This window comes from Bos grunniens, chromosome X, assembly GCF_055505025.1.
Source record: "Bos grunniens cultivar Pamir isolate PY7600 chromosome X, Bosgru_T2T1.0, whole genome shotgun sequence".
NCBI classification, from domain to species: domain Eukaryota; kingdom Metazoa; phylum Chordata; class Mammalia; order Artiodactyla; family Bovidae; genus Bos; species Bos grunniens.
In genome coordinates, this window is record NC_141194.1 from 53,140,033 (window position 1) to 53,164,189 (window position 24,157).

Here is a 24,157-nt window from a genome sequence, read left to right on the forward strand (position 1 = left end):
CGACTGAATCCTGTGAGTGTATTCCCTTCAGTGCATATTTATCCCTTACCCTTGACTTGATTTTTGGCTCTAGGAGCTCTGCTCCTCCTTTCTCACTGGATTTGTTCATTTCTTACCCTCAGCATTTCCTACCAATGCTCTGTGGTAGGAAAAACTAATTTTGATCAAAGCAGTAACATGTTTGGTCCCCAGGTGGGACTTGGGATTTCTCCAATCCAGTCATGGCTACACCATTTCTCTTGGTTAAGTCATGATTTTTCCAGCCTCCTCTATAGCTAAAGGTGGCCCTGTGATCAAGTCCTGCCCAATGAGATGTATGGAGAATGTGTTGGGGACTTCTCTGGTGTTTGCCTTTTTTATTGAGAAGGCCAGATGTGGCACAGGAAGGTAGTGGTACTTGGAATGCAATAGAGATGCCTGGAGCTCTTGCAAAGACAGCTGTGTGACTGCATGAGGTTGTCACCTTAACCTGAAAAAAAGAGTGCAGCAGGGAAATGGAAGCCATGGAGACCTGTGATGTCCTGGAACAGATGAATCAGAAAATGGGTGCTTCCTGACTTCTTATAGCAAACAAAAACAAAAAGGAACAAACAAGTGTCCAAAAACCAGACAAACAAGAAAAAAGTAAGGCCCTATTTATTTACCTTTAATTCTAAACTTTAACTTAAATTCATTTGAAGTTAACTTTTACAAATTCTAATTCTGGCTCTATATCCATAAATTCTTATTTCATTAGTCTATTTTGTAAATTTGGATATTTTAAACAACTGTCTATTAGATATTTTCAAACTGATACACAACAGGTTAACTATTATAATGTACTCCCATGTAAGTCTACCCAACTTCAAGTGTAATTCTTTTTTTTTTAATACAGTAAAGATTTAATAGGACTAGTTAATAAAAGACACAAATATAGGGGGAGCTAGGGCAACCAGTAAATAAAAACCAAAATAACAGGGAAAAAATCAGAACCATTGTAATTCCCCAAGCTGGAGCACAATTTTGCGGGGGAGGGGTGTCTTTCCATTCATATAATACCTAACACTGTACATTAAGATTTTAGTATCATAGAAAAACTTGGTTCTTCCATGAAATTCTTTAAATTCTCGATAATTTTTCGAAGTAGACATCATTATGAATGAAAAACAGCCAACGAATGGGCACCTGTTGTTTTTTAACACTGTAGATTTACAGAAACTTTTTAAAAGTTATCATAATCTTTTTTGTCTTTTTTCCCCTCAGCTTCAAATCCATCAACTCCATCACTATCCCTTCTTCGTTTTCTGTTGTTGTGGATGTTAAAACACTGGTTCATCTGTGGTAGTGGATCCATGCCTAGAACTTTGTGTATCTGGCGGAATGCAAGGAGTCGCAATGCAAACTGTGCACTGGATGTGATGTCTCCATGCTGCTGGTCAGTCATTGTCGCCAAGGTATCGAAGGGATCCTTCTCACAAGGATCCAGAAGTCCAGGACTACCTTTAAGAATAATCCCTGAAGAAATGCACTCAAAAACTCTTCTCAGAGCATCTCCAGGGCTTTGAGGACTAGAAGCACTACTGATTGCTTTCTGTACTAGTAACTCCATCGCCCAGCTTGGAAAATCAGACCAAGTTGGAACTCGTTGACAGAGGTCCCAGAGAATACGTATGATAATCACACAGGACTGTAGACCATTAGCTCTAGCCTGGAACCACTTAGCGTGGCCTAGAGCAGCCAGAGCGTCAAGGCATTTTTGCCTGTCCAAGACGTCCGGTGGGTCTTTCACCATACCCAAGGTTACATCTCCTTCCCTCATGTTCTCTTCTCAAATAATTGGAGATGTCAGGGTGATAGTGACTTGCATTTTGGGTTCCACACATGAGTTCAAAATTATTGCCACTTCAGAAACAGCACATTTTATGTCATACTTCTCAGGACTTATAACAGAAAGCTGCTTGGGTAGGTTTTCTGCAATACGGCTTAATAATGTCTTTGAAGGTTTCTCTGAGCACAGCAAAACAAGGTTGACATTTCTATCTCCTCGGAGAAGTAATCCTTTCACCAATACTCCCACTCGCAAAACTCCCTTTAAAGCTCTGTCTTTACCTCCCTCTTTCTTATCATCTCCCTCTTTGCTCTTGCTCTTCTCGTGTTCAGATAAGCTGTCTGAAACAAGTTTTAAAGCACGTTCAGTGATAGAAACAATTTTCTGAACTGCCTGTAATTCCTCTTCAGTTGGATAAATGGTAGCATGCTTTGTCATTATGTAACGGTCATCAGATGAGTCACGACGATGTAAGGGTGCAGGCCCCTGTGGCTGAGGAGGCATGCCTGGTTGGACTCCCAGAAGGCCTAGTGGGCCCAGGGAACCATGAGGATAGCCTCCGTCAGGCATTTGGTGGCGATCATCCCAAATATACTGTTCTTCCTCCATTCTTCTCCAGTACATGTCCTCTTCGCAACGTCTCATTTCCATTCTCCAGTGTTCTTCCTCTTCTCTTCCTCGCCAGTACTCCTCTTTCTGCATTTGCTTTCTCATTTTCTCTTCTTGAATCTTTCTTGCTCTAATACTGGGCTCTACTTCTTGCAAACCTGGATTTACTTTATTATTTTTTTTCTTTATTTTTTAACTTTATAATATTGTATTGGTTTTGCCATGTATCAACATGAATCCACCACAGGTATACACATGTTCCCCATCCTGAACCCTTCTCCCTCCTCCCTCCCTGTACCATCCCTCTGGGTCGTCCCAGTGCACCAGCCCCAAGCATCCAGTATCATGCATCGAATCTGGACTGGCGAGTCGTTTCATATATGATATTATACATGTTTCAATGCCATTCTCCCAAATCATCCCACCCTCTCCCTCTCCCACAGAGTCCAAAAGACTGTTCTATACATCAGTGTCTCTTTTGCTGTCTCGTATACAGGGTTATTGTTACCATCTTTCTAAATTCTCTATATATGCGTTAGTATACAAGTGTAATTCTTGGTCAATTTTATTTCATGTAAACCTATTAATTTCCCCACCCCTCTAGGTTTTCTTCAGACAAATCTTAAACATTTTATCAGTTAATCCACAGATATTTCATAATATAGCTCTTAAAGATAAAGACAACTTAAAAAGACTACTTTAGTGACAAAATGCATGCCATTATCACGCCTGAAGTGTTAAAGTGTTAGTCACTCAGACATGGTCTACTTTTTGTGACTCCATGGACTGTGGCCCACCAGGCTCCTCTGTCCATGGGATTCTCCAGGGGAGAATACTGGAATAGGTAACCACTCCTTTCTCCAGCAGATCTTCCCAACCTGGGAATGAACATCTGTCTCCTTCATTGCAGGTGGATTCTTTACAGTCTGAGCCACCAGGGAAGCATGTTATCATGCCTAGACAAGAGTTAATGGCCACTTAGTATCTTCAGTATTCACAGTAAAGTTTCCCTTGTGTGCTGTACTCAGTTGTGTTGACTCGTTGCGACCCTATGGACTGTAGCTTGCCAGGTTCCTGTCCATGGGATTCTCCATGGAATAACATTGGAGTGGGTTGTCAGGCCTTCTCCAGGAGATCTGATTGCGGCTGGATTCCTTCCCCACTGAGCCACATGGGAAGCCCAAAGTTCCCCTTGTGTGGTGCTGTGTGTGCCTGCTCAGTCATGTCTGACTGTTTGTGACTCCATGGACTGCATTCTGCCAGGCTTTGTCCATGGGATTCTCCAGGCAAGAATATTGGAGTGGGTTGCCATTTCCTCTTCCAAAGGATCTTTCTGACCTAGGGCTTGAACCCATGTGTTCTTTACTCTCTCATAAATGTTAATGTTTTCACCAATTCTGAATCCCATTTAGTCTCAGGCACTGCAGTTTTTCAATATGCCTGCTAATTCTCTGTAAAATTCCCCCTCTCTTGCTCTCTCTGTTTCTCATGAGAAATGAATCCTTTGCTCTACAGAGTCATCCACATGCAGCATTTTGCTGATTTCATCTCATTGGCATCATTTAATACACTCCTCTGTCCCCAGCTTTTCCTGCAAATTGGAGTTTAGATCTTGTCTTCTGGTTCAGTCTTCTAATTTGGCAAGAATGGCTCAGAGGCAGTGTGGCATTCATCCACTGGGAGGGGAATACTGTATGGTTGTCCCTATTTTTGTAGAGCAAGCAGATACTGGTGCTCATTGCCTACAGTGCTTGTGTCATTTGAGGTTGAAAATGGAGGTATTTTCATTCTATCTACGCTTCTTCATTTATTAGATGAAATTCTTCTCTGATGAGACACTTCCCTCATCCACTGTTTGGTAACCAATGTTATAGTTCATGTGCCACACACAGGATAACGGTTTCATTATTTGCCTCTGCTTACCCAATTTCCAAATAATGAATCTATTTCCTAGCATTTAATCATAGCGACCATGAGGTCTTTGTTCCTTTAGAGCCACTATGAACCCCATATTTAATCACAGCTGATGTGTTTTAATCCACTTTAGTTGTTAGTCTTATTGGCACTCAACTTGTCCCTACATGATGCAGACTCATAGTGTGAATCTGCCCACACACGGGCAAGTGCAACGCCAGTGCTCAGTTAGCATGGGTTGCAGTACATCAAAGAACTGAGTGAAGTATATTGACATCATGCTTGACTGTTTTATTACAACATTATATTACTGTGCTCATCCCTCCACCAGATGTTTGAAACGGGCATTATCTCTTGGCTGTCTTGGGTGTGATGCATACTACATTTGGAGACTGAAGAATGAAGACTCCCTCTCCTTCATTGGAATTTAGTACCTTACTTGGGGGACAAGTGACTCAACTAGGCTCATGAACTTGATTACCTTTTTGTCTTACAAAAGTCCTTTCCCCACATGACCATTAATTCTTGCTCACACTGTTTTCTCTGTGCCATCATCTGCTATTGCTCTAGTTTCTGGAACCTTGCATGGCTCACATTTCCCCTTTCCCTGACACACTTCTCTCCTCCATATCATTGTATCAGCACTCCCGTGATAGTAGTTTATCAGTAAATCTCCAATGGCTTCTTTATTCAGCTTCCTCCCCTCAATGGTTTCTCCAATCATGGCTGTACACTTTGAGGATAGAATATTTTGACCTCGAACACATCAAAGACCCTTTGGTAACTAATCTCTTTTTCTCCAAAGTTTAGTTTTCTGATTTCTAACCTGGGGCAAAAGAGCTAGCTTTCCTGTGTCCTTGTGAAATGAGCTTCACAAAAGACCACCAAGACATCATGAAGCATACAGAGTCTAGGATGTGTAAATTATTTTTACCCATGGTTGCTTGAGTACAGGCTGCTACCTGAGAAGTGCTGAATAAAATGTAGAGGATTAGACGATCCCTTGAATTTATCTCATTACTCTGAGAGATCACAGTAATCTTTACATAGGAAATGCTGGGACTTAGGCAGAAATGGTTGGCCATCATGTTAATGTACAGATATTTTTCCACTTTTTATCCCCCAAATAATCCCACTTTCTGGTTAGGCTACCTCAGCACTCAGCTATCAGGCAGTTCAGTTCTAGCTGAACGTGCTTCACTAAATTTTATTTTTTATTGAGATAATTGACATATGATATTCTATACTTTTAAGTTGGATGGTGTGTTGATTTTACATTATATATTACAATATGAATACCACTCTAGCATTAGGTAACATCCCCATCATGTCACATAGTTATCATTTTATTTCTGTTTCACTAAATTTTACTGTGGTACTCGTGTACACTGGTGGAAAGTGAACAATTCTTAGTGACTAATTATCTGTTTTCATAGTTCTTCATATTTCCGGTATTAAGTCTGTGTGAATTTGTATGAAAACAACTGCTTGATAGTTTAACCTCTTTTGTGATTACATTCTCACCTAGGACCGGAAACATTGGATAGAGTATGGTGGTGACATTGCAGTCATTAAGGATTGCCTTAGAATGGAGATACATTTCCCCCCATTTAACCTCAAAACTAGGCTATTTTCTTCCTGTTTACACACGTTTGGCTATCAGGCATTTCATCCATGATGTCCCACAATTTACCATATTGGTGTTTAGTAATGATGATGTTACTGAAGCGTCTTACAATTCCAGCCCCTGTGGCTCTTTATACTCACCATGACGTTTGCCTCTAGCACCTCAGAGTGTATGTGTGGATGTGGGTTCATCTCCACTCATCATATAAGGAAAATGAGGCACAGAGTGGTTAAGGATATCAAACAAAGAAAATAGTTTAAAATGGCAGGCCTTGAACCCTAGTCTTTTGGTACTTGTACTAGTCAATGTCTGGTTGCTGTTAGCAGAAAGCATTCTATGTTAATTAGCACAGGGATTAATTTCAGGAGTTAGGAGCATATAAATACTGTCTTTCAAGGGCCTGGAGATACAGGTCTATTCATGGCCTCTCAGAATGATTATTATACTCATTCAGCAAAGTTGGTCCCCAAGGGCAGCTGCCACAGTTGAGTGGGGAATCAGGATGTTTCCAGTACATCTGTTGGCTTTAGGCATAGGGTGTCTTAATTGCTTTCCTAGAAGCAGGAAATTCCACCAGAATTGTTAGCTCTTAATTGCTTTCTTGGAAGCAGGAAATTCCACCAGAATTGTTAGCTTCCCAGCTACATTCACAACTCCAGCATGCACGTCTTACATCTCTCTACACTTAAAATGCTTCTAAAATAAATCTGATCAGTGTACATCAGATTGACAGAAGGTAAAATGCATTTGGAATCCTACTAAGTTAAAAACTCTAGGAAATGGAGAATTAAACTGCTGCCTAGTCGCTTCAGTATGCTGCTGCTACTGCTGCTAAGTCCCTTCAGTCATGTCCGACTCTGTGCGACCCCATAGATGGCAGCCCACCAGGCTTCCCTGTCCTGGCATTCTCCAGGCAAGGACACTGGAGTTGGTTGCCATTTCCTTCTCCAATGCATGAAAGTGAAAAGTGAAAGTGAAGTCTCTCAGTCGTGTCCGACTCTTGGCAACACCATGGACTGCAGCCTATCAGGCTTCTCCATCCATGGGATTTTCCAGGCAAGAGTACTGGAGTGGGGTGCCGTTGCCTTCTCCACTCTTCAGTATAGAGAGGGATATTTATGAATGGAGCTTGAAGAACCAATGCTGAAAGAACCAATATAAGGCATCCAATACAGTGTTCTTAACCCTGTGCTCACTAGTCCCTTGATATATTCCTCTTCTCCTTCCAGTCCATTTGGCACTACTATTCATAAAACCTGGGTGAAACTTAAAACTCTGTTTGTGCTCTAGGCTGCCTAATGAAGTTAGAGGTACACTGGAGAAAGAGAGGAATCTCAAAGCCTGAGCATATTATGTTTTCCAGTATAAACTACTTTTGTTTAAATGGAATTCTTCAGAAAATAATTTTACATTCTCAAATCAGCCACCTCCCCCCAAAAGTCTATCCTAAATTTTCTCCCATTCCTCATTTTTCTTATTTCATTCTGCCTTAACAATCTCCACAGGGTTATCTCCTACTTCAGGAAGAAAACGTGTTCTCATAAAAGAACTTCACTGTATTATCCTTTCTCTCAAAAATTCACCAATATTTTCATTCTCTCCAGATAATCTAACATGTTTCCATCTTTTCTCATTTTGTGATTTAAACGTACCTAATCTCCTGATTTCTTTTTTAGTATATAATAGATGTTACAAGCCAGTATGGCCTTAGAATTGTACTGTCTGTGCTCGAACACAAAGCCTACTACTTACTACTTATATGATCTTGGATAATTCACTCAGCTTATCTAAACATTCATTTCTTCTCTGTAAAATATATTGATAAGATTACCTTATTCACAGAATGATAGGGAAAATGAAATAAGAAAATTCATAGAAAGTAATTGAAATACAACCTGCACCCAGGAAACACTCAACAAAAGTGAGTTATTATCAGATAAATGTAGTTCAACCATAATGTACTGGCAGAGAATGTGAAGAGCTTATGGAAAAAAAAAATCTGTTTTCTCTAATCATATTGGTGATGGCAATACTAAGAATTCTATTAATACATGTGTGAAAGTGAAAGTGAAGTCGCTCAGTCGTGTCCAAGTCTTTGCGACCCCATGGACTGTAGCCTACCAGCTCCTCCATCCATGGGATTCTCCAGGCAAGAGTACTGGAGTGGGTTGCCATTTCCTTCTCCAGGGGATCTTCCCGACCCAGGGATCAAACCAGGGTCTCCTGCATTCCAGGCAGACACTTTAACCTCTGAGCCACCAGGGAAGCCCTATACATGTGTAGGTGGGGTAAATCAAGTAAATAAGTATTTTATTTTCTAATTTTATCATCCGCTTTTATCACCTCATGCGAAGAGTTGACTCATTGGAAAAGACTCTGATGCTGGGAGGGATTGGGGGCAGGAGGAGAAGGGGACTACAGAGGATGAGATGTCTGGATGTCATCACTGACTTGACCGACATGAGTTTAAGTGAACTCCAGGAGTTGGTGATGAACAGGGAGGCCTGGTGTGCTGCAATTCATGGGGTCGCAAAGAGTCGGACACGACTGAGCGACTGAACTGAGCTGAACTTTATCATTGAGAACCAATATTTCTGGTTGGCAGAAATATATAAAATTGGTCTGGTACATTTTGTCTTACCAGCTAATAAAAAAACCCATGAAAGACCACTAGCATAGTCTCAAAACCACTCAGAATTAAACTAGAAGAGGCTTCCACTGGTTGATGAAGGGCCATCCTAAATTCAGAGAGTATAGCAAGAAAAATTGTTTCAGTTCAGTTCAGTTCAGTTCAGTCGCTCAGTCATGTCTGACTCTTTGCAACCCCATGAATCGCAGCACACCAGGCCTCCCTGTCCATCACCAACTCCCGGAGTCCACTCAAACTCATGTCCATCGAGTTGGTGATGCCATCCAGCCATCTCATCCTCTGTTGTCCCCTTCTCCTCATCCCCCCAATCCTTCCCAGCATCAGGGTCTTCTCCAATGAGTCAACTCTTCACATGAGGTGGCCAAAGTACTGGAGTTTCAGCTTTAGCATCATTCCTTCCAAAGAAATCCCAGGACTGATCTCCTTTAGGATGGACTGCTTAGACCTCCTTGAAGTCCAAGGGACTCTCAAGAGTCTTCTCCAACACAACAGTTTAAAAGGATCAATTCTTTGGTGCTCAGCTTCCTTCACAGTCCACACTCACATCCATACATGACCACTGGAAAAACCATAGCCTTGACTAGACAGACCTTTGTTGGCAAAGTAATATCTCTGCTTTTTAATATGGTATCTAGGTTGGTCATAACTTTCCTTCCAAGGAGCAAGCGTCTTTTAATTTCATGGCTGCAGTCACCATCTGCAGTGATTTTGGAGCCTCCCAAAATAAAGTCAGCCACTTTTTCCACTGTTTCCCCATCTAGTTGCCATGAAGTGATGGGACCAGATGCCATGATCTTCGTTTTCTGAATGTTGAGCTTTAAGCCAACTTTTTCACTCTCCTCTTTCACTTTCACTTTCATCAAGAGGCTTTTTAGTTCCTGTTCACTTTCTGCCATAAGGGTGGTGTCATCTGCATATCTGAGGTTATTGATATTTCTCCCTGCAATCTTGATTCCAGCTTGTGTTTCTTCTAGCCCAGTGTTTCTCATGATGTACTCTGCATATAAGTTAAATAAGCAGGGTGACAATATACAGCCTTGACGTACTCCTTTTCTTATTTGGAACCAGTTTGTTGTTCCATCTACAGTTCTAACTGTTGCTTCCTGACCTGCATACAGATTTCTCAAGAGGCAGATCAGGTGGTCTGGTATTCCCATCTCTTTCAGAATTTTCCACAGTTTATTGTGATCCACACAGTCAAAGGCTTTGGCATAGTCAATAAAGCAGAAATAGATGTTTTCTGGAACTCTCTTGGTTTTTTGATGATCCAGAGAATGTTGGCAATTTGATCTCTGGTTCCTCTATCTTTTCTAAAACCAGCTTGAACATCTGGGAGTTCATGGTTCATGTATTGCTGAAGCCTGGCTTGGAGAATTTTGAGCATTACTTTACTAGCATGTGAGATGAGTGCAATTGTGTGGTAGTTTGAGCATTCTTTGGCATTGTCTTTCTTTGGGATTGGAATGAAAACTGACCTTTTCCAATCCTGTGGCCACTGCTGAGTTTTCCAAATTTGCTAGCATATTGAGTGCAGCACTTTCACAGCATCATCTTTCAGGATTTGAAATAGCTCAACTGGAATTTCATCACCTCCACTAGCTTTGTTGGTAGTGATGCTTTCTAAGGCCCACTGGACTTCACATTCCAGGATGTCTGGCTCTAGGTGAGTGATCACACCATCATGATTATCTGGGTCGTGAAGCTCTTTTTTGTACAGTTCTCCTGTGTATTGTTGCCACCTCTTCTTAATATCTTCTGCTTCTGTTAGGGCCATACCATTTCTGTCCTTTATCGAGACCATCTTTGCATGAAATGTTCCCTTGGTATCTCTAATTTTCTCGAAGAGATCTCTAGTCTTTCCCATTCTGTTGTCTTCCTCTATTTTTTTGCATTTCTCACTGAGGAAGGCTTTCTTATCCCTCCTTGCTATTTTTTGGAACTCTGCATTCAGAAGCTTATATTTTTCCTTTTCTCCTTTGCTTTTCACTTCTCTTCTTTTCACAGCTATTTGCAAGGCCTCCTCAGACAGCCATTTTGCTTTTTTGCATTTTTTTTTTCCGTGGGGATGGTCTTGATCCCTGTCTCCTGTACAATGTCATGAACCTCCGTCCATAGATCATCAGGCACTCTGTCTATCAGATCTAGTCCCTTAAATCTATTTCTCACTTCGACTGTATAATCATAAGGGATTTGATTTCGGTCATACCTGAATGGTCTAGTGGTTTTCCCTACTTTTTTTCAATTTCAGTCTGAATTTGGCAATAAAGAGTTCATGATCTGAGCCACAGTCAGCTCCCGGTCTTGTTTTTGCTGACTGTATAGAGCTTCTCCATCTTTGGCTGCAAAGAATATAATCAGTCTGATTTCGGTGTTGACCATCTGGTGATGTCCATGTGTAGAGTCTTCTCTTGTGTTGTTGGAAGAGGGTGTTTGCTATGACCGGTGTGTTCTCTTGGCAAAACTGTATTAGCCTTTGCCCTGCTTCATTCCGTATTCCAAGGCCAAATTTGCCTGTTACTCCAGGTGTTTCTTGACTTCCTACTTTTGCATTCCAGTCCCCTATAATGAAAAAGACATCTTTTTTGGGTGTTAGTTCTAAAAGGTCTTGTAGGTCTTCATAGAACTGTTCAACTTTAGCTTCTTCAGCATTACTGGTTGGGGCATAGGCTTGGATCACCGTGCTATTGAATGGTTTGCCTTGGAAATGAACAGAGATCATTTTGTCATTTTTGAGATTGCATCCAAGTACTGCATTTCAGACTCTTTTGTTGACCATGATGGCTACTCCATTTCTTCTAAGGGATTCCTACCCACAGTAGTAGATATAATGGTTATCTGGGTCAGATTCACCCATTCCAGTCCATTTTAGCTCGCTGGTTCCTAGAATGTCAATGTTCACTCTTGCCATCTCCTGTTTGACTACTTCCAATTTGTGTTGATTCATGGACCTAACATTCCAGGTTCCTATGCAATATTGCTCTTTACAGCATCAGACCTTGCTTCTATCACCAGTCACATCCACAACTGGGTATTGTTTTTGCTTTGGCTCCATCCCTTCATTCTTTCTGCAGTTATTTCTCCACTGATTTCTAGTAGCATATTGGGCACCTACCGACCTGGGGAGTTCTTCTTTCAATCCTATCATTTTGCTTTTTCATACGTTCATGGGGTTCTCAAGGCAAGAATACTGAAGTGGTTTGCCATTCCCTTCTCCAGTGGACCACAGTCTGTCAGACCTCTCCACCATGACCCGCCCGTCTTGGGTTGCCCCACACGGCATGGCTTAGTTTCATTGAGTTATACAAGGCTATGGTCCGTGTGATCAGATTGGCTAGTTTTCTGTGATTATGGTTTCAGTGTGTCTGCCCTCTCACAACACCTATTGTCTTACTTGGGTTTCTCTTACCTTGGACGTGGGGTCTCTCTTTATGGCTGCTCCAGCAAAGCACAGCCGCTGCTCCTTACCTTGGAGGGGGGGTATCTCCTCACGGCCGCCCGTCCTGACCTTGAACATGGAGAAGCTTCTCTTGGCCCTCCTGCTCCCGTGCAGCCGTAACTCCTTGGACGTGGGGTTGCTCCCAATCATCATTAACTTTTGCTAACTGAAAAAGCAGTCACAACTTGACATTATGTGCATCTTTATGGAAATACTCAAAATTCCCCTTCAAGTATTCTTGCTTAAAAATTACACCTATATCTGGTCAAGCTCACAGATTCAATTATTGATACACAGGAAATACACAGAAAAAAAAGGATATTCTAAACTATACCATAAGGATACAATCACTAAAGTCAAGAACGTAGAAAACTCTACAAGTCTCATGATCTACCTTCTCTAATGAATAAATGATGTGAAAAAATGGAGGGTAGATTGGGAACCTGTAGATTGAGAGACTTAAAAGTATCCAAAACCTAGGCAAAATTGAACTGCAGTGTTTGAGTATACATTTGTGTGATAAAACTGTATGGAAAATCATGAAGGTGATTATTATAAACGTTAGAATAGTGGTTACATTTAAGGGTGGAAGGAGTGGGTTGTGATTGGACAGGGTAGAGATAGGCCTTCTGGATTGACTGGCAAAGTTCTAATTGCTGATTTGAGTGGTGGTTACAAGTGTGTTTTCCTTCTAAGTCAATAAGTTATAATTTTGTGTTATGCAATTTTCTGTATTTGTGCTGTATTTTGCAATAAAATTAAGTTGAAAATGATTAATTAAGCAGTGACCAGATATTTCCTACACTTTCTTTTTTTAAAAAAGCCTTTGATGAGACTTCTCCCATTTACTAATGAACTCTTTCAAAGTTCTAGGCAGATCCACCAGAGACAATTGCCCCATCACAAAAATCAAAAGAGTTTTGTCCAAGGTTAGTCTCTGTGTATATTTCTGGTCAGTGTTTCTCTCTCGGATATATCTGTCTTCTCCTGAATCCCAAGGATGATGGTTTGTGAAGACATCCAGTCACCATTTCTCATTTCTCCTTTAAGGTTCTAAAAGTAACTCATCCTTTTGTCTCTAACAGAGATAATACTAAGTAACAGTTATGCTAATATTCTCATGATTAATACAAATGACCAGGGTAAAGGAAATGTCCCTGGTCTGTCCTGCTTCCTTGCTATTGCTAACTTTATGTGAACACAATTCCCTAAACCTTGACTAGTTCTCCCAGAGACATTTTAGTAAGTCTATTTGAGGTTCACAGAATGCCCAAGAAAGTCTTCGGTGCATGGCTTCTGCACATTTACCCTCTAATTTCTTCCTATTCATTGTGAATAGGTGTGCACATTCTCTTTAAGTGATAGCAAATAACTAAGTCTTTTTACCTGACGCAAAAAGAATGAAGGGGTTTGACATCTAATGGCTTAGGAACAGCACACAGCTCGTAAAATAGTGGCAACCAGGCTGAAACCACCAAGTATCCAAGTGTGTTAGACATAGGACATTTTCTTCTACCCCTGAAATGTTCATTACAAAATTTTTGTTTTAAATCAGCTACTAATTTTTATATTCTGGCTTGTTGTTGGATTTATTTAATATGACTTTATTTCATACTAGCAAATTACATTTTCCCAGGATCTTTTTTTCTATTTCAGTTTGATCTAAATTAAGATAATTTACAAACCAGCTCTTCTAGGCTTTGGCACAAGCGTTCCAAATTCTAAGAGTGAGATTCTACTGCTTAGGATCTTATGGACTTTGTCCATCTCAGAGGTCTTAATTGGTTTAATTATGCTGATACCCACACCACCTGTAAGGTTCCAATATGACACTGATTCTTAAGATCAAACCCAGTATCAGCAGTAAGAAGGTTCTAGGCCCCAAGAATAAGAGGGAAGCCTAATTCTGTGGACCTCGGCTGTACTCCAGGGAGGTTAGTGAGGAAGGTACACCAGAATACAGTTGATTAGAAGAATACAAGAGATCTGAGTCCCGTACCTGTCTATCTGACCCACCACCACATCACAGGCTAGCCATTGTCCAGACACCTGCACAAATGCTATAGGTTGTGCAGCTAGACTGGGACAAGGGTCTCATTGGAAACTTCTTCCAAGCAGACACAGCCCAAGTGCTTTACATAAAAAGAGGTTATAAGCCCATCTTTACACCATGAAAGCCATCAGCCAAGGTTACAGGCTTATTTATTGGGGTGGGGAGGTGGGGGGGAGGAGTGCACTGGAAAGGGTTTCAAATTAATGTCTGATCTAAAGTCGCATTTCCAAGGTTCAGCTTCATCTTCCTGTATTTCAAGAGCACCTCCCTAATCACTAATTTCTTCTTTCAGTTGCTGGGTAAACCTTTAACCCCTATCCTACCTCCATTTGTTCAATAAGAATGTTCATTTTCACTAGAATCTGAGTAGAATTGGAAATCAGGTGTGCCTGTCTAGGTTTAATCATTACATCGTGGTCAAATCGCTCTCCCGGAGCGCGTATACAAAAATGAATGGAAACTTTCGGGGTTTTTTGTTTTTTAAAAAAGAGGCTTTTGGACCTCAGCCAGGACTAAGGATGCGGGAGGCCGAGCATACGGATGGCAGCTAGGGGTCAATCCCCGCCCGGCACCGGGTCGGCCGTGGAAGAGTCGGAAGTGGTCGGGGTTTGGGGGAGGAGATCCGCTCACACACAACAGGAGAGGCTGCGCCGCCATATCTGCTGCTGCCGCCGCAGTTGCGAATGCAGTGTCGGGACCCGGCTGCCTCCAAGCCGCCGCTAAGGTTCGTGTCGCTTCCCCATCCCAACTCTCCACTCTTGCCGCCTCACCCCCGGCGGCACTGCCGTCTCTTTTCTCCCATTAAACCCGTTCCCTCCCCGCATCTATCAGGGCTGAAGACGATGGATCTGGGCAGCAGCAGCAGCAGCGACTCGGCTCCCGACTGCTGGGACCAGGTGGACATGGAAGCACCGGGTTTGGCCCCGAGCGGGGACCGAGCCTCCTCGGCGTTGGCGGCGGTCGCCGCCGAGGTGCAGCATGAGCCCCTCAGCTCGGCCTTCAGCCGTCAGCTCAACATCAACGCCAAACCCTTCGTGCCTAACGTCCATGCCGCGGAGTTCGTGCCGGCCTTCCTGCGGGGCCCGAGCCAGCCGCAGACCCCCCCGAATGACGCCCCCGGATTCTATGAAACCTGTACGGGCGCGGGCGACCCTCAAGGTAAAAGGCTGGGACGGGGGGCACCTGTGGAACATTCCAAAGAGGAACAGTTATTGTGGCGTGAAGGTTCCAATTCAGCCGTTACCATGGAACTTTCAGAACCTGTTGTAGAAAATGGAGAGGTGGAGATGGTTTTAGAAGAGTCATGGGAGCACAATGAAGTAAGTGAAGCCGAGCCAGGGGGTAGTTCCTTGGGAGATTCGGGGCCCCCAGAAGAAAGTGGCCAGGAAATGATGGAGAAAGAGGAAATCAGAAAATCGAAATCTGTGGTCGTACCCTCAGGTGCTCCTAAAAAAGAACACGTAAATGTGGTATTCATTGGGCATGTTGATGCCGGGAAGTCAACCATTGGAGGACAGATCATGTTTTTGACAGGAATGGTTGACAAAAGAACACTTGAGAAATATGAAAGAGAAGCTAAAGAAAAAAACAGAGAAACTTGGTATTTGTCCTGGGCCTTAGATACAAACCAGGAAGAACGAGACAAGGGTAAAACAGTAGAAGTGGGTCGTGCCTATTTTGAAACAGAGAAGAAACATTTCACAATTTTAGATGCCCCTGGCCATAAGAGTTTTGTCCCAAATATGATCGGTGGTGCTTCTCAAGCTGATTTGGCTGTACTGGTAATCTCTGCCAGGAAAGGAGAGTTTGAGACTGGATTTGAAAAAGGTGGACAGACAAGAGAACATGCAATGTTGGCAAAAACGGCAGGGGTGAAATATTTGATAGTGCTTATTAATAAGATGGATGATCCCACAGTAAATTGGAGCATTGAAAGATATGAAGAATGTAAAGAAAAGCTAGTGCCCTTTTTGAAAAAAGTCGGCTTTAGTCCCAAAAAGGACATTCACTTTATGCCCTGCTCAGGGCTGACCGGGGCAAATATTAAAGAGCAATCAGATTTCTGCCCTTGGTACACTGGATTACCATTCATTCCCTATTTGGATAATATGCCAAACTTCAACAGATCCATTGATGGACCAATTAGACTGCCAATTGTGGATAAGTACAAGGATATGGGCACTGTGGTCCTGGGAAAGCTGGAATCAGGATCCATTTTTAAAGGCCAGCAGCTTGTGATGATGCCAAACAAGCACAATGTGGAAGTTCTTGGAATACTTTCTGATGATGCTGAAACTGATTATGTAGCCCCAGGTGAAAACCTTAAAATCAGACTGAAGGGAATTGAAGAAGAAGAGATTCTTCCAGGATTCATACTCTGTGATCCTACTAATCTTTGCCATTCTGGACGCACATTTGATGTTCAGATAGTGATTATTGAGCACAAATCCATCATCTGCCCAGGTTATAATGCAGTGCTGCACATTCATACTTGTATTGAGGAAGTTGAGATAACAGCCTTAATCTCCTTGGTAGATAAAAAATCAGGAGAAAAGAGTAAGACACGGCCCCGCTTCGTGAAGCAAGATCAAGTGTGCATTGCCCGTTTAAGGACAGCAGGAACTATCTGCCTTGAGACATTCAAAGATTTTCCTCAGATGGGTCGTTTTACTTTAAGAGATGAGGGTAAGACCATTGCAATTGGCAAAGTTCTGAAACTGGTCCCAGAGAAGGACTAAGCAGTTTTCTTGATGTCCATATACAATACTGTGAGAATTGACTATGATAAATTTCACCATCTTCTCTTATTTACTACACATTGACAAACTTTTCTCCATATTTTGCAAAGAAAAATTTCACAGCAAAAATCCATGTTTTGTCAGCTCTCATGTTGAGACCTCAGTTATGTCACTGTTGAATTTACCCACAATTTCCTCCTCCTATTCCATTCTGCTTCCTTGAACAAAATCAGTAAAATCTTTGTAACTGATGTGGATGTAATTGTCTATAACAATGAAAAATTAATATATTTTTAATTTTTCATTTTCCTTTAGGATACTTAGACAACCCTTGTTCCAACCAGACCAATCAGAGTGTGTCAGTGTGTGTGTACATGTTAAAGACAACTAACATGTGAATAAAATATTCCATTTGAAACTCTTACTGGTATTTGAAGTGCTTTTGAATATTTTTAAAATTTGTCTATAATACTTCTCAGTTAGCTTTTTCACTTTCTCAAATAACTGAATACATCTTATTACCTGGGTTTTTTTTTTTTTCTAATTTTATTTTATTTTTAAACTTTACATAATTGTATTAGTTTTTAAAAACTGTCTTGTACTCACTGCTCTAAATGAAGAATTTACAAATAATGCACAGGTTTGTGTTAAAGGAAAGGTTTTAATTTTGATGAAAAAGATTTTAGAGCTCTTCCCAATGAACTTTGTTTTCTGTGTTCAAGTCCAGTCAATAAAGGAGCTCTTCTGCTTCCCTACTTGGTATTTGGGAAAAAAAGCTCATGCCATCTACCAAATCCCCAAATGTTGAACATGGTCAGATTACAAATATACCTGGGGATTCAGATAGTATGTTGACTAGACTGTTATCTGTACCCCCTGGGCTTCGCTGGTGGCTCAGGCAGTAAAAATCCGCCTTCAGTGTGGGAGACCTGGGTTCGATCCCTGGATTGGGAAGATCCCCTGGAGGAAGGCATGGCAGCCCACTCTGGTATTCTTGCCTGGAGAATCCCCAAGGACAGAGGAGCCTGGTGGGCTACAGTCCCTAGGGGGGTCACAAAGAGTTGGACATGACTGAGCAACTAAACACAGCACAGCTTCATCTTAACACACCCCTTTGTTCTATTCACTGAGAACCTTGTGGTGTGGGGCACAACACAATAAGGGGCATTACTGTTGAGAAGATAAATACTTGCAATAGTAAGTCAGTCATTCACTGACAAGTAAGGGTTAGTGAGAGTACTGAGCTTAGAAATGGGGAGACCATTCCACTCTCCCATTCTTCACTGCTTGGGGTTAGTAGGAAAGGTGAGGGGTCATTTTTACAATCAAATCACAACACACTCTTGGGGTCAGAGATAACAGGACTTGTCCATGAAGAGTACCTTGAGGAAAACAACTGTAGATCCTGAGGTGACTACTTTTATTGCCAAGAGAGAGGCTTTATAACCTGTGTGACTCAACAACCGCAGGAACTTTCTGTCTTGGTAAGTGGATAGTGGCCCAGTGTAAACACTGCCCAGTGGTGGGCACATCCAATTCCTCACACTCATGGGGTGGTTTAACAAGGGTGGGGATTGCTGCTGGAACACCCTGGGCAGTGCTCAGGACCCTTCTCCATGGTCCCTTTGTTTGTGTCCCCATGTACCTTCAGAATCAGAGATAGCCACAGGTCTTTTCAGAGCATCAATAGCATGGCTCTGTGAATCATCCAACCATAGATCTTCAGGACACCCACAAAGGAAAAGAGGTTTTTTATTTTGTCATATGTCAGCTGACCTAACCCACAGGGATGTGTCTCATGTTGTCTTGGACCCAGTCCTTTAATAATTAGAATATCAGTGGTAAGAGTTTCATTTTATTTTAGAGTTTGTTCTTTTGCCTCTGTGCTCTGAACTTTGTACAAAATGGAGTGTTTGCTAAAAGTTTTACTGTGGCAGCCACTTTTTAAAAATCTGTTTCTGATGCTGCATCAATCTCACTGATTTTACAATTCTAGTAATTTACCAATAGGATCATTGTAGATAGCATCCACTAATAGGCCAAAGCCGCAAGGCAGAACAGAACTCTTTTTCTCCATCCAATTTGGATAACTTCCCATCAAAAACTGTCTCCTAAATGTCTTTCTCATTAGCCAGTTGTATAGAAACTTCTCCACCAGGAGCTCTGAAATATATATATATATATATATATATATATAAACATTCAGAAGTCAGGACATAAATCATAAATCTTTGGGAGTGGATTTTAGAAACCAATAATTTTCATTTCAGAGATGATCCAGGTGGTTGGAGACACTTTAGGAAAATATATACACTTGTAACAGTTTTTTTTCTAGCTTCATGAATAACTTTCTCTATAGTTCTTAATGTCTGGTAGTGTTTTCCAATACTGCAAATTAAGGCCATTCACAAGCACAGTACTGTTTCCCCAGGGCATACAAAACAGTGTCCCTTCAGAGGTCCCCTGTTGCCTCTAATTTAGACCTATTTAACTTAACTGTGCCAAGAGCATCTCAAATTCCTGACAAGCAAGGTCAGTGTAGAAACTCCCCAAGTCTGGCTGTATTCTGTAAATACATCATGAACTTGCTACTTCAGGATTTCTCAATATGTGCCTAGCCATTTCACTCTTGGCAACTTTTCTCCCAAGGCTCTTCCTTGTATTCTTCTGGTCGTTATAGGACAAATAGGAAATTTAGGAAAGGGGGCCAATTTATTTGGTACTTCAGCAAAGACCCATGAAAGAAAGAAAGTGGAAAGTTTGAGCTGGGCAGAAGCTAGCAGGTCTCCACATTACTCAACTTCGAGCGCCTTTCTCTGGTACCCAGGACAAATTGTCAGTGCTATTAATATCCACTATGGTTACCATTCCTGTCTCCCAGTAGACAAATCCTTTGTCAGAATAGACCTTTTAACAGTGCCATGATTCTGATTTACTGCAATGCAAGAACCTGTTCTTTTAAAGTTTACTTATGCACATTTTGCAGTGCAAATATTCAACTCACATTAATTAAAATAGCCTATTTAGCAGCAGGAAAATTATTACTGTTTCATGGTCATTCAAAAGAAATTATCCAGCAACCACAGAAATTCTGCCAAAACCTGAGCATTTGGACATGTTCACATTGATCCAATGCCTGTTTCTATGTTCATTATGATTCTATATTTTCTTTCTTTTAAATTTTTAAAATTTATGTATTAATTGAAGGATCATTGCTTTACAGAATTTCATTGTTTTCTGTCAAACATCAACATGAGATTCTCTATTTTCTGTTGAAGGTATTGACATTTTTTCATTTGTCCTAGTTTTCATTTAACAATATCTACTCATGTTTGGCCACTGAGGGGAAGGAAAGTTTGATCCCAGATTTCTCACTAGGGACACAACCACTTCCACAGGGTGGGGAAAGTGGGCTTGCCTTAGAATTTGGGAGAGGCTTCTTCAAAACACCCTGGGTGTGCTCATGTTCGACCAATCACCAAAATCAACAAGGGGAAAAGAAGAGAAACTAAAACCCTTCTGTATGAACATGCTATGAATGAGAAAACAAAACAAGAAGTAAAAAAAAAAAAAAAGTGTTGCTTATATGTAAGAGAACACAGTATACAGTTTGACACTATAGCCTATAGAATATTGACTGTAGGCTTCCCTTACAGTTCCATCTTGCACTCAACACTGCCAGATCATTTTAGAGGAAATTTGTCTAAATTCTAGGGGGATTCTCTTTTCCTTCACTTACCCTTTAAAAATCATGACAGTTTCTTTATAACTCAGTGGATGAAAAGTTCAGTCAAGTTCTAAGAATCAATCAAAAGGGGTTTCAGCAAAGCCCCTTCTTTTCTACTCAGATTAATGTTAAACAATCCAAATTTACATGGGCACATAATTTGCAGATAGTTCTCAGTCCCCTAAGGAAGATATTTGTATCTTTCACTGTTGAACTTAAAAGTTCAGAGACTATTGAGACCTGCCCCCAGTTTTAGAATGAGGACAAAAAGGGAAAAAAAAGGTTTATATCTCTCACATGATATGATATATATCCAATAAGTAAATTACGGCTCTTTCCTCACATTTGGAGCTCTGATTAAAAGGCTTCCTCTAATCTCTGAGATTTAAATGAATTATCTCCTCCCCAAACTGCTTTTACTAGCTCTACCACAGTCTTTCAGTGACCTTTTGCCACAGCAATAAATTTACAGAAGAAGAACACATTCTTACATAGCAGATGAGCAAGAAAGACTCCCAGTGACTTCTGCTGGTTTAGCTGACATTTCCTGGATTAAAGGTTTGTTGTTGAGTGTTAAGTGGTGTCTGGCTCTTTGTGACCCCATGGACTGCTGCACCAGGTTCCTTCTGTTCTGCACTATCTGATTAAAGGTTAGTGTTTGATTTCTACCTTTGTATTTCTTTTTGCACCCTGCTTTAACTGATGCTCACGACATATATTATTTAGCTTTCCAAACCGCTTTAGCTTCTTTTGTCAATTTTGTAAGGTATAAATGAACAGGTGAAATAAAATATATTAATACATTTTAAAATGTATAAAGGGTTAACTCTTTGAGTGATGCTAACAGCAGAATGCTCCATCCCTATCTGTGTCCTTCAACGCATGTGAAACCAAAAGAACTCTGAAAGGGTAAATGAGCCTCAAGCATGCATTTTACACATTTGAGAAGGGAACATCGAGGTTCGAAGGGAAGGAGATACATCTAAGGAGGCTTTACCCTTAAAGGATGGTGATTCAGGACAGATACGTGATGGCTTCACAAGATCCTGGTGGTGGATGAAAAGTTGCTGTGACCAAATTGAACATAATTCAAGAACATTTGCTTCTATGGATGGCACACTACTTAAGGCCTGGAGGGAATTTCGGGGCATGAGAATGGTCATATTGATTTCCCAGCAGAATCTGAGCCGGGCCTCCAGGTGGCTAGGGGACAGATGCACATCAGATTCATTCTGTGAGTAAAAGAGGTCAAAACCTCTGGCACTACTGGTAGCATGGCAGCCAACTCTGAGGATGGTGATATTATCAAGCCTCACAGATCCCCAGGTGTCAGTGTTTGGTCTCACACTATCTACCAATGCCTGGCTGAATTAGCAGCATCTCATCTATTTACACCTCTCTAGTTCACAGTATGAGCAGTGCCACCCACTAAGTTTGGCCCTTTGTCTGCTAGTCTCTTCATTAACTGACGCTCACCCCTTTTAATTCAGTATTTAGGGATATTTTGTTTACTTGTCTGTAGGTAGTCAGATTGGATAGCAGTGAACAGATAGTCTTGGCTGAGTTCATAAAAAACATCCAAAGTCATGACCTGGGAAAATTCCTCACAGAAAATATAAAGCTTGTGCACCCATTTAGAGCCATATGGATGAGAGCTCCACTTGAGGATGGCAATTAAGGCATCTAATAAGATGATTTCAGCAATGATATCCTCACAGCCTTGTGCAAGCATGTTAAATTCCAAGAACAGTGCTATATGGTAAAGTTCTATGGCTTCTTCTACCCTGATCATGTTTGGCTTCCCTGCGACGAGAGCCTAAACTTCACTGAGACTCCCCACAGAGGTGCTACAGTGCAAAACAGAGGTCCACCATGTCACATTTGTATTTTTTTTTTTTTGGTATAATTCTTGTGGGAGTCCTCAAAGTTCAGTCTGATTTCTTCACCAGTCCGTATTCTCCTTTGTAATAAATTTCGAAAAAATGGAGACTATGCTGAAATAATAGCCTTGTGAGCGTTGAGCTATCATCTAAACAGTTCTAATTTCAACCAAAATCAGAAATCAATCTTTTTTAATGCTTAATCTTTCAGTGCTGTACTAAGATAAATGTGAAGTCTGAGTAAGATTGCTCTCAGAAATAATATAAAATTTAGGCCAGAGAACCTAGAGTTTACTTAGTGTAGAAATTTCTTGAGAATGAAATCTCAAGATACAAGATCTCTTCTTGAGCCACGGACAATCAGGCCATTAGACAAGCTCCACTTTTGGTGCCTACTGTGTCGAGGTTAACGAATACCAGTTAGATCCTAGAATGGAAGGAGAAGATCCATGTTTCTTCAAGATGCTGTTGGTCTTATTCTTATATTTTTGTTTTAGTTTTGTGATTAATAATTTCAGTTCACAGTCACCTGTGACTCCTAAGAGGAAAAGACAGTTGCATAAAGGCAAAAATTATTCCTGAAAAAATAGTTTGAATTTTCCATGTACCACGCATACCTTCTCTCACATGCCCCTTTAGCTTTTCCTAGGCACATCCCTAGACCTAAACTTTCCTCACATTTTGGTAACCAGGTAGATTTTAAATTAATTATTTTTATTTGAGTTTTCTGTTGACCCCTCTATGAAAACTTACCTAACTCTTGTTTCTGTTGTTGTTTAGGTGCTAAGTCATATCCTACTCTTTGTGACCCCATGGACTGTAGCCCACTAGGCTCCTCTGTCCATGAGATTTCCTAGGCAAGAATCCTGGAGTGGGTTTACATTTCCTTCTCCAGGCAATCATCTTGACCCAGGGATGGAACCTGTGTCTCCTGCATTGGCAGGCAGATTCCTTAAAAAATGTTCTTTATTGGGTTTTCTTTGGATTTGTTGTTCAAGCCCTAGTAGCAGTGGACAATACTTGTCCATTTGCATTTAGGTGATAATGGAGGAGAAACCATATCAGCAGGAAGGCGCAAAGATGCCCTCTGTGTGTCTGTCTCTAGAGGTGAAAGATGAACACTTCTCAGCAACTACTCAGCAAAATATGTATTTTCGTGTTTAAATCTGCCTTTTAGGGGAAAATGTGTTTTGTGAAGCACTTGTAAGATACTTTTTTGAAATTTTAAGACTTTTTTTTTTGCTTTGCCCAATTTTTTTTTTTAATTGGAGGCTAATTACTTTACAATATTGTATTGGTTTTGCCATACATCAACATGAATCCGCCATGGGTATACACGTGTTCCCCATCCTGAACCCCCCTTCCACCTCCCTCCCCATACCATCCCTCTGGGTCATCCCAGTGCACCAGCCCCAAGCATCCTGTATCCTGCATCGAACCTGGACTGGCGATTCGTTTCTTATATGATATTATACATGTTTCAATGCCATTCTTCCAAATCATCCCCCCAACTCCCACAGAGTCCAAAAGACTGTTCTATACATCTGTGTATTTTTTGCTGTCTCTCATACAGGGTTATCATTACCATCTTTCTCAATTCCATATATATGTGTTAGTATACTGTATTGGTGTTTTTCTTTCTGGCTTACTTCACTCTGTATAATTGGCTCCAGTTTCATCCACCTCATTAGAACTGATTCAAATGTATTCTTTTTA

At 41.1% G+C, this 24,157-nt stretch overlaps 1 protein-coding gene and 1 pseudogene across 3 annotated transcripts; one reads left to right on the top strand and one right to left on the bottom strand.

Annotated features, from left to right (window-relative positions):
• Window positions 1-954: 954 nt before the first annotated feature.
• Window positions 955-14,753, bottom strand: LOC147340369 (zinc finger RNA-binding protein pseudogene; annotated as a pseudogene). The gene is made up of 3 exons (XR_015158673.1): window positions 14,598-14,753; window positions 12,113-12,209; window positions 955-2,583 (listed from the first exon to the last, which is right to left on the bottom strand). The product of XR_015158673.1 is annotated as a zinc finger RNA-binding protein pseudogene (transcript).
• On the top strand, window positions 14,725-17,258 carry GSPT2 (G1 to S phase transition 2). Of its 2 annotated transcripts, XM_086388749.1 has the most exons (2): window positions 14,725-14,820; window positions 14,928-17,258. In XM_086388749.1, exon 2 carries the CDS (start codon window positions 14,939-14,941, stop codon window positions 16,832-16,834), a length of 1,896 nt encoding a protein of 631 aa, XP_086244875.1. In that variant the 5' UTR covers window positions 14,725-14,820; window positions 14,928-14,938; the 3' UTR covers window positions 16,835-17,258. The 2 variants fall into 2 exon arrangements, with proteins under 2 accessions (XP_086244875.1, XP_086244874.1); XM_086388748.1 differs by having other exon boundaries at window positions 14,725-17,258.
• Window positions 17,259-24,157: the final 6,899 nt, after the last annotated feature.